This window comes from Heterodontus francisci, chromosome 2, assembly GCF_036365525.1.
Source record: "Heterodontus francisci isolate sHetFra1 chromosome 2, sHetFra1.hap1, whole genome shotgun sequence".
In the NCBI taxonomy this organism is placed as follows: domain Eukaryota; kingdom Metazoa; phylum Chordata; class Chondrichthyes; order Heterodontiformes; family Heterodontidae; genus Heterodontus; species Heterodontus francisci.
In genome coordinates, this window is record NC_090372.1 from 141,648,489 (window position 1) to 141,659,053 (window position 10,565).

General features: G+C 44.9%; 1 protein-coding gene across 1 annotated transcript in view; it reads right to left on the reverse strand.

Annotated features, from left to right (window-relative positions):
• LOC137347208 (contactin-associated protein-like 2) overlaps positions 1-9,589 on the reverse strand; it is a 1,554,138-nt gene extending 1,544,549 nt beyond the window's left edge. Inside the window, exon 1 of the mRNA XM_068011439.1 lies at positions 9,532-9,589. Within this exon, the coding sequence (XP_067867540.1) occupies positions 9,532-9,580 (49 nt within the window). The 5' untranslated portion in view covers positions 9,581-9,589. The remainder of the gene's footprint in view (positions 1-9,531) is intronic.
• Between the last annotated feature and the right edge of the window lie 976 nt (positions 9,590-10,565).

A 10,565-nucleotide genomic window follows, 5' to 3' on the forward strand; every position in this document is an offset into this window, starting at 1 on the left:
GATACCAGCTGACATTCTTCATTTGTAGCAAAGAGGGCTGAGTGGCAGCCACATCTGCTTTACAGGAGGGTTGCCTTCAGTTCCAAATAAGGCCACTCTCCTTTGGTGCATTGCTCCAGAAGGACTTCCAACTCTTTAGCTTCAAAGTAATGCCTTTCATGTCTCTGTCACCACCACAATGTTCCTTTTTTATTGGGCAAGCTACAACTCTTTGAAAGCATCCCCCTCACCTGATTGTGCTTCAGGAAAAGCTCTCCAGACAGACTTTTCCCTGTGGCTGTGGCCAGTCCAAAATAGCCTTCTATTGCAAGTTATTGCACAGCTTGCCCTGGCATTACATATACAGGTATGCCTGGAGCTTGGGTGTCTGCAGTTCGAATACTGCTGGGATTGTAACATTGATGCTTATATGTCAGAAAACTCTTTTGTTTTCTACTTTTCCTTAATCCAACTGTTAGTTTCTTACTCTTACGATCCTCCCATTTGTACCAGTGAAGCATCTGCTGTTATCCAGCTGGCATAGAAAGTCACATCTTCCATCAGATCTGATATAATATCTTGATTCATTTATGCCTATTATTCTGCTGTGCTTCATAAAAATTCCACCTACTGCATCTGATATCAGTCTGAAAAAGTGAGCCAACACAACCTCTGCTTGAAGCCTCTGTAAATTCACTATTAAAGCTGCCAAGTGCAACTTTATTAAAAAAATAGCATCAGCTGTTGACTTCCTGATCCTCAAGATGCTGTCCCTCCTGGTCTCAAGCCAAAGCTTTCTTTCATAACTTCTCGGTATCCTCTTCCCTTTAGGTTGCCAAGCGAATCCTGAGCTTCATTGCTTACTTTTCTTCTCCAACTCTAATCTAATGATCATTGCAAGGAAACTTCCTTCATTCCTTCATTCTGTTCTACAATTTTGATATACAAATTTTATCTCATTAGTTTTGTTGAATTTTCTGATCTCTGCATTCCAGTAAGATCCCTGGGATTTCCCTTACCCGCCCACTGTTCATTATGCCAGATAATCCCTTTCCAAGCACTAGCTTCTAACCCAGGGCTGTCCAACCTTTTCACGTGGGGGACCACATTACAATTTTTGTCTTACACAGGGGGCCAGTGAAATAATTTCAGAAAGATAAAGACATTTAAAATTTATCTTACTATTAATCAAAACAACAGCAAATGTGCATTTTTGTGAAGAAACTTTAAATGAGAAGACTAATTTATTGACAATTTTTCTTCATTATGTTGGACACTCATGTAATGAGATACCTGGTGGGTTTTTTTGCTTGCTCAAGTAGTCAATATCTGTCCGCACACTTGTTGTAATGATGCAGAGTATTCCGGATAGATGTCCATCTATCAGGAGTTATCTTGATTGCTCCCTCTTCCTCCTCTCTCTCTCCCCGGCTGTCTTTCACCCCCTCCCTCTCTCTGCCCCCTTTCTCTCTCTCTCTCTCACTGCTCCCTTCTGCCCCCTGTCTCTCTCTGCGCCCCTTTCTCTGCCCCTGCCTCTCTCTCTGCCCCCACCCCCGACTATTACTGAGAGCTACTTCTGACCTTTGGACAGATTTGTGGTTTCTGGCCAGCTTTTTAAAAAAAAAATCAGAGCTGCCGGAAAACCTCAAAGCTGTCCTGACAGGTGCTGGGAGCAAGAACAGCGGTTTCCAAACTTGGGACAGGGTTTTCCAGTGGGTTCCGATTTTTCTTTTCTAAAAGCCCGCTAGAAAACCCGAATCTGTCCCAAGTTCAGAAGCCGCCAAAGGAGTGTTAATGAGCATTAGATAAAGATCCGAGCTTATAAATTCCAATTCAGCTGTGAAACAGACAGTGCGATTTTTTATGAAAGCCAGTCTGGTCAAAAGAAGAAGCAAGTGGGAAATTTCTCATCTCTGAAATTACAAGTCACAGATGCCTGGCAAGGATGAGAAACGGGCCAGATGGAAACATTTGTTGGGCCAGATCCTGGCCCGTGAGCCGTATGTTGGAGAACCCTGCTCTAACCTTCCCATTCTCACAACCTTTCTTGTCCCACTCAGTTTTAAGTCATTGTTCCTCAGAACTGCCCTCATCTTTTTCACATAAGCTGAAAATCTGCTGTCCAACATGTTGTTACTTTTCTCTACATACTTGTTGTGTTAACATTAAGACTCAGCACTTTGTCTCCTGTTCTAACTTCTTTAATCTCAAGGTATCAAAACAATGTAGCTAATTTTTATGGTTTAGGATTTCTCCCAACACTTTATGAAGAGGCAGTCGTCATAAGTAGATCATGCATCTTCAGAACTGAAGCCTATGCTCCTATGCATATCCTTTATTAATAGTATAATGCAACAGAGACCACATGGGATAGCCATCATATTCTTCTAATGGGAAGTAAATACCAATTATCTAAACTATTTTCAGGCTAAATAATGGTCAGATTTAGTTAAGATAATTAAGCAGAGGCAGAAAGACAAGCAAGTTAGATATTTTATCCATAAAACACTATTATCTTTCAATGGCTATTCTAAAAATCAAAGAACCAGTCTGTGTCTTGGAAACAGTAGCTACAGGGCTGGATTTTCATTACCGAGCTGGGAAACAGGAGCCCGGTCTGGTTTTGGGTCAAAAAACCCACCTCTAGTGGGAAACATATTCAGATTTTCAAATGGGTAAGCCCTTAATTGGCATGGAGACAGATTTCCTGTCCACTTAGAGCCAGTGGGTTCAGCAGTGGAGGTGGTTCAGATCAAGTGTGGGGCTCATGTAGACACCCCATGGCAACCATCGCTGAGGCACTGGTTGTCCTGAGGGAGAGATCTGCGTGTGCTAAAACCTTCCATTGTATCAGAGGAAAGTGAGATGTAACAGGGTAGATGGATGCCTGACAGTAGGGGCAGGGCAGACCGTTGCTTCATTGATGCCTACTTGGATCTAATGCTAGAGGCCATGAGGAAAAGGAAAGAGGTCCTCTTACTGGAGGGTGGCAGGAGGAGACCACCTTGTCATGCAACCCGGGCACCTCTCTGTTCAGTGTTATCCTTCTCTGCCCCTCTCCCCTCTCCTCTCTCACGTCTTGCTTCTACCCCAGTGAGCTGTCTTCTTCCAGGGCCTCACTGTTCTCAAAGTGCACACCTCTCTTGAGGGCCATTTATAGAGAGTGCAGCAGACCACAATGACACAGACCCTTGGAGAAAAGTAATGGAGGGCACCACCCAACTGGTCCGGGCACAGGAATCACTTCTTCAGAAGCCTGATGGACTGCTCAATGGTTGGCCTGCTGAGCAGGTGGCATTGGTTGTTTCACCTCTGTGCCTCTGTCTGAGGCTCTGTAGAGGGGTCAGTAGCCATCTCAAGGGATTTCCCTTGTCACCTTGGATCCTTGGATACTTTGGGGGATGTAGTGAAAATCAGAAACAGCCTGGACTGGTGGGGATGAAGGAGACATGGCAGCTGCCAGGAAAGGAAGCACACACAAAGGAAGCAGACTAGTTGGACGTTTAGGGAGTGGAAGTCCTTCCTGTTGATGGATTTCACTGGCTGGTCACTGGGTGCCTTGATAGCCACATGGGCGCAATCAATGATGCCCTCCACCTGGGGGAATCTAGCAATGGAGGCAAAACCCAATGCCCTCTATGCTTGCCCAGGCCCATCTGTGCCAAAGTGGCTATAGTCCCCCGCCCTCCTCAATATGGCATCCATGACCTGCCTGTACATGTGATGAGCTGACAAGCAGATCCACAGCTGATCTCTGGAACGACCAAGTTGCATAGAAATTCAGGGCAACGGTGACCTTGATGGCTACAAGGAAGGGATTGCCATGGGGGCCGTGAGGCATCAGGTCATTGTGGATCAGAGCACACAGGTCCGAGACCACCTGCCTGGAAAGGTATAGCCTCCTACGGCACTGGCACTCTGTCATTTGCAGGTACCTGACTTTTGGGAGGTAGCCCTTAGATAGTCTTAGATAGCGCCTTCTTCTCCTTGCAGTCTGCTGATGTTCTCCTCTGACCTTCTCTGTCCAGGAGGTTGCATCTGCTGCGGCTCATCCTAGCTGCTCTGTCCGATGTCAGAGTAGCCTATTCCCATCTGAACTTGCTCAGCTGGGCTTTGTGCATTGATCAGGCCTTCCCCTGCTGACCCCAGCTGCCCTGGTGATGCCAGCAGCCTCATGTTATTCTCCAGATTCCTGCCACTCACCACTGAGAAAAGGAAGTCTTACAGCTCCAGCAAAGGCTACTCTGTGGCACTGTTTAAGCAGCTGAGTTTTATTCTGGGCTTCTACAACAGGTTGAACAATCCTTCCCAAAGTACTCTTGGTCCCCAGCAGTGTTCACAACTTGTACATCGTGTCATGTTCCAGACATGGCATTCCCACCATTTTGTTCCTTTGCAAATTGTAAACTGCTGCTGATAAGCCTGTTAACGAATTCCACTATGAGCTCAAAAGGCAATTAATTGTAGGCACGCAAGGTTGCCATTCCCTTCCTCCTTGAGTCGCTTTAAAAATGGGTTCGCATTTTGGAGGCGGTGGGATCCATTACCAACGTCCGAAAAGGCGATCTTCAAATCGCCCTCACAACCACTCCCTATTAATGGCCTCTTACCACTGCCGCTGGGATCTTATCAGTGGTGGGGTGAGGGCATGGGAGGGCCTCCACTGCGCGGGGATGAATCCTTGAGGAATATGAGGCACCCTCCCTGCAGGCTTTGGGGGTGGGGTGGGGGGTCCCTGCTTCCTGGGCAATTTGTGGCCCACAGAGGACGTCGACTGGGAACAACTTTACCGCCCCAGGACCCCTCCCCCTGACAGCATGACCACTCCCCCTCTCACCAGGAGATTCTGGACTGGCCCCAGTGAGCCCGCCTCACCTACCTCTGCTCTGGGGCTCCACCGCTGGGCCTGGGTCCAAGGCCTCTGCAGTACCGGCAATGGTTACCATTCCTGGTGGCGCTGCCGTGCTGCCGGTCCTCTGATTGGTCGGCAGCTCTTGGAGGTGGGATCCCTGTCCCTTTAAAGATTTTAGCGGGACGGGGCTCCCGCCTCCTGAAACTTTGATTTAGAAAGACCGGAGAATTGTTCACGGGGGGAGAGGGGGGGGGGTCACGAAAAGGCAGCGGCGGGGCACCCCCTGTCTCCAGCACAAAATCCAGCCCTCTATAATCTCTACTTGGAAGTTTACTAAGAGAGCCCTGTCTCTATCTTATCTCCAGCTAATTCTGATCCATATTTATGCTTTATACTTACAGTCATAGATAACATAACACGGATTCCCCCCAAAGATTGCATCCTGTGCATCCCTTATCTTGTATCATCTTCAGGCATACAAGGCCCAAGCTTAGCATCACGTAAGCACTGCTTCCTGATTTACTTCATCTCTTATAAACTGTTCAGCCTGGCTAGTGTCTGAAAAAGACATGTCTACAACCACAGTTTATCACACTCAACTTCATACCATCGTCAGTCTGCATAGTAATACTTCCTGCGACAACTAATTCATAGAATTTATAGCACAGAAGAAAAATGATTCAGCATCACAGCACAGTCCTTAGCTTTTCAACTGGAGCAATCCAAGCTAATCTCACTTTCCAGACCTTTTCTTGTATCCTGCTATAGTCTTCCTTTTAAATGCTTAATCAATTTCTTTCTAAATGATACTTCCATCTCTAACTCAATATCCTGTTATAATAGAAGCTTTCCATTTTCTAATAAATCTTGATGAGAAAAAAAACTCATCTAACTTTGTTCTTCTGGTATTAATCATGAGTTTATGTCCCCTTATCACTGATTTTCCAACCAGTAGGTAAAGAATTTTACTATACACCCTCTCAAAAACTTATAAGTTTTGAAAACCCTCAGAACCCTCCTGAACCTTTTTCTGTTCCTTGATAAAGCCTAGGTTTTTCAAGTCTTCCTAATGTGAGCTATTCATTCCTCATATGATTCTAGCAAACCTTCACTCTACTCTTATCAGGGCGCTAATATCCTTCCTACAATGGGATGCCCAGAAGTGTGGACACTACACAAATTGTGGTTTTACCAATATCTTGCACTAATTCAATTTCACTTCCTTTTTTAAAACTCAATTTCCTATGTTTTTCTTTGGCCTCCTTGTCTCGAGAGACAGTGGATAAGCACCTGGAGGTGGTCAGTGGTTTGTGGAACAGCACAAAGGCCAACTCTAGAGTGACAGAATCTTCCACAGGTGCTGCAGGTAAAATTGGTTGTCGGGGCTGTTACACGGTTGGCTCTCTCCTTGCACTTCTGTCTTTTTTCCTGCCAACTGCTAAGTCTCTTCGACTCGCCACTCTTTAGCACCACCTTTATGGCTGCCCACCATCTCTGGCGATCACTGGCAACTGACTCCCAAGACTTGTGGTCAATGTCACAGGACTTCATGTTGCATTTGCAGACGTCTTTAAAGCGGAGACATGGACGGCCGGTGGGTCTGATAGCAGTGATGAGCTCACTGTACAATGCGTCCTTGGGGATCCTGCCATCTTCCATGCGGCTCACATGGCCAAGCCATCTCAAGCGCCGCTGGCTCAGCAGGGTGTATACGCTGGGGATGTTGGCCGCCTCGAGGACTTTTGCGTTGGAAATACGGGCCTGCCACCTGATGCCAAGGATTCTCCGGAGGCAGCGAAGATGGAATGAGGTGAGACGTCGCTCTTGGCTGACATACGTTGTCCAGGCCTCGCTGCCGTAGAGTAAGGTACTGAGGACACAGGCTTGAAACACGCAGACTTTTGTGTTCCATGTCAGTGCGCCATTTTCCCACACCCTCTTGGCCAGTCTGGACATAGCAGCGGACGCCTTTCCCATGTGCTTGTTGATTTCTGCATCGAGAGACAGGTTACTGATGATAGTTGAGCCTAGGTAGGTGAAGTCTTGAACCACTTCTAGAGCATGGTTGCCGATATTGATGGATGGAGCATTTCTGATGTCCTGTCCCATGATGTTCGTTTTCTTGAGGCTGATGGTTAGGCCAAATTCGTTGCAGGCAGCTGCAAACCTGTCAATGAGTCTCTGCAGACACTCTTCAGTGTGGGATGTTAATGCAGCATCGTCAGCAAAGAGGGGTTCCCTGATGAGGACTTTCCGTACTTTGGTCTTCACTCTAAGACGGGCAAGGTTGAACAACCTGCCATCTGATCTTGTGTGGATTTCTTCTGAAGACTTGAATGCATGTGAGAGCAGCAGTGAGAAGAAGATCCCAAACAGTGTAGGTACGAGAACACAGCCCTGTTTCACGCCAGGATAGGAAAGGGGTCTGATGAGACACCGCTATGCTGAATTGTGCCTTTCATATTGTCATGGAATGAGGTGATGATACTTAGTAGCTTTGGTGGACATCCGATCTTTGCTAGTAGTCTGAAGAGACCACGTCTGCTGACAAGGTCAAAGGCTTTGGTGAGATCTATGAAAGCAACGTAAAGGGGCACCTGTTGTATGCGGCATTTCTCCTGTAGCTGGCGAAGGGAGAACAGCATGTCAATGGTGGCTCTCTCTGCTCGAAAGCCGCACTGTGCCTCAGGGTAGACACGCTCAGCCAGCGTCTGGAGTCTGTTAAAATGACTCGAGCGAAGACTTTCCCCACTATGCTGAGCAGGGAGATTCCACGGTAGTTGTTGCAGTCACCGCGGTCACCCTTGTTCTTATAGAGGGTGATGATATTGGCATGGCGCATGTCTTGTGGTACTGCTCCCTCATCCCAGCACAGGCAAAGCAGTTCATTTTGTAGCTTCACCCTAAGAATCTTTTAACCCAAAATGTACTATTTCACATTTCTCTACATTCAGTGGAATCTGCCACCAGTCTGCTAAGCAATTTATATTCTTCTGCATTCTTCTTCAATTTGCATATACCCAAATTTGGTATCAACAAACTAATTTCTTTTGTGGCTATGTCCAAATTACATGTTGATTTTTTTTCTTAGGCCTCTCAAGACTGCTTTTGGACAAATTATTTATTCCAATACAAATAACTATGAGAGACATTTTTCAGCAACTTTCAACAAATAATCTAGCACCACTTTAACAAATGCAGCTTAGGTCCAGTAAATGCACATTCCACCTCATCATTTACTCACTTTACCTTTTGAATAACTGCCTTAAACTGACCTGCTGCTTGGGAGTGATCACTTCTAGACCTGTTGTGGCTGATGCTGGTGTTTGCTTTTGTGTTATTTGACATAATATATTTTCACAGAATTAAAACAGTGTTTGATGAAATAAATATGATAGCATTTTGCAAATAAAGCAATCGGCTCGCCCTGAAAACAATGGAAACCAGAAACCATTCTCACGCAGCCTCTTGCATTTTTTGAATAACTCATTAGCTTCAATGGTGCCCCCTGATCTGAAACAAATAAAAGCCTAAACAATTGCTTAATAAAGCCTCAATTTATTATCCTCTGACAAAATTACACTTATCCTGGTTTCCTTTCCTCCAGCTTCATACAGGCAGGGCCAAAGTCACATTCTTTGACTCTTGCCAGGTCCTATGTCTCTTTGACTTTGTGTCGATCAACACTCCTAAACGTCAACTCAGGTTCAGTCAGCAGATGAGGAATGCCATCATCCTATTCAATTCTGAACGTTGGTTGCTCCCACATATGCTTTTCATTATTAAGACTGCTTTCTTCTATTTCTGAACTACTGCCTACCACTTCTACTTCTATCTTTTAATTGCAAAGAAACCTAGATGTCTTTATCACCTCAAACGTTGTCTTCTCTAATATGTTCCTGACTGATAAGCTCAGTTCAACTTTCCAGAAATTTCACTTCTTTGAAAATGCTGCAGCTCATGTTCTCACCCACAAAAAAAATTCAGCACTTTTATCACTCCCATCCTTTCTTCACTCCACTGGTTTCTGTACCACAGCAAATGAACTTTGCAATGTTAATGTTCATTTTTGAACCCTTCCACAGCTTCCCCATTTCCCACCTCTTCAGCTTTATGTACCCACACACACTCTTCTCTGACACTGGGCTACTCCTGGTCACCTGGATCTAGAGCCATCTGCCTTGTCACCTGCTTTCAAATGCCCCCTCAAAACTTTAATCGTCAAATGTGTCTTTCACCTCCCACCCTAATTTCCATTTTCCTCTTTTCGCGACTGCTTGGCATGTAATTCTGTGCCATGCTTCATGTAAATCACTTTGAGATCCTTCCTGCATGACGATCTCTGAAAATACACTTCTTTCCTTGGATTATCAAAACTCATGTCTGATAACCTGTAATATTTGGTAACTGAAAGAAGCAACTATTAGTTTTTGTTTCCAATCAAGCTTTCGATTACCTCCATTAACTCTTGTACCATGACTCTTTCTCTGCTCCTTTATTCCTTCTCTTCTGTTTTCTCTTGTTCTCCCTTCTGTCAAGCACTTTGTTACGGTTTCCACATTAAAGACACTATATAAAAGCAGGTTGCTGCTCACCCGCAACGGAGTTAAAACAGTTCATTACAATATTAATATCTTGACATTTAAAAGAGAATTTACAGGTGAGTCAAGTGGCAATGAGGTTGTTTTAAAAACTCTTACCTCCTCTCTTGTTTAGTTTAGCGTAGCCAGCTACATAGCTGCCTGACATCACAGACGAACTACTAAAGGAAGAATGGGGAAGTGCCGCAGTCAGTGGCTCATCACACTTCTCTGAAAAATAAAATAAAATAATTCAGTAGGTATCATTTTTACAAAGATGAAGGTGTACAATGAAAATATAGATTTCTCTCCAGAATTTGACCCATTATAAAGAATTGTCATTCATGCAGATCTATGCTCCCCAACTGTTCACTTATTGCATAATATGATCACACTGTTGCAACCATGGCAAAGAACTTTAAAAGACTACTGTACAACCAAAAGGCAGCATGGTCCAAAGATGGCTGAGTGTATCAGTATTAGAAAGATGCTCAAAGCTTCTCCCTGATTTCAAAACAGGCATAAACTCTTGTCAGGACTGTTATGACCAGGTGAGAAAGGGGTCTAGGGTTCTCTCTCCGCCTTCACATGCACTTACTGTAACAGGGTTTAATTTTAAACACACCGTGTTTTTAGCGCCCCTTTATTGAAATCTTGTTCACTGCTTTCCAATTGTAAGGCAAAGAAACCAGCACAAATAGGTTTTTTTAGGTTTAAGGAAGGTTGAACTTTATTAAATTTAAACTCTAATTCAGTTAATGCCTAAGGCTACGCGACGCGCCCACGCTAACGTGCATACGCGATAACACACATGCAGATAGAGACAGAAAAGAGCAGAAGAAATAAAGTGGAAAAGTTTGAGGTGAGATCTGAAGATGGTTTTGGTTACTGTTCTTCGAGCTCACTGTAGAGTCCTTGATTGGAGATAGGTCTTGCTTTTCATTGGAGCCCAATATTCTTCTTAAACATTGTTTGATATAGGAGACTTTTCTCTGAGGTTCACGTCTTCAGTGGGTTTGGAGTTCCGTGAGAAAATGATGGGAGCAGACAGGAGAGGCTGTGGCGAGCCAGCCAGCAGAGATCTTTTCAGTCCAGGAGCAAACAGTCTCTCTCTCTCAAACTCTCTGTACAATTCAAAAATCTCAGGTTGCCCA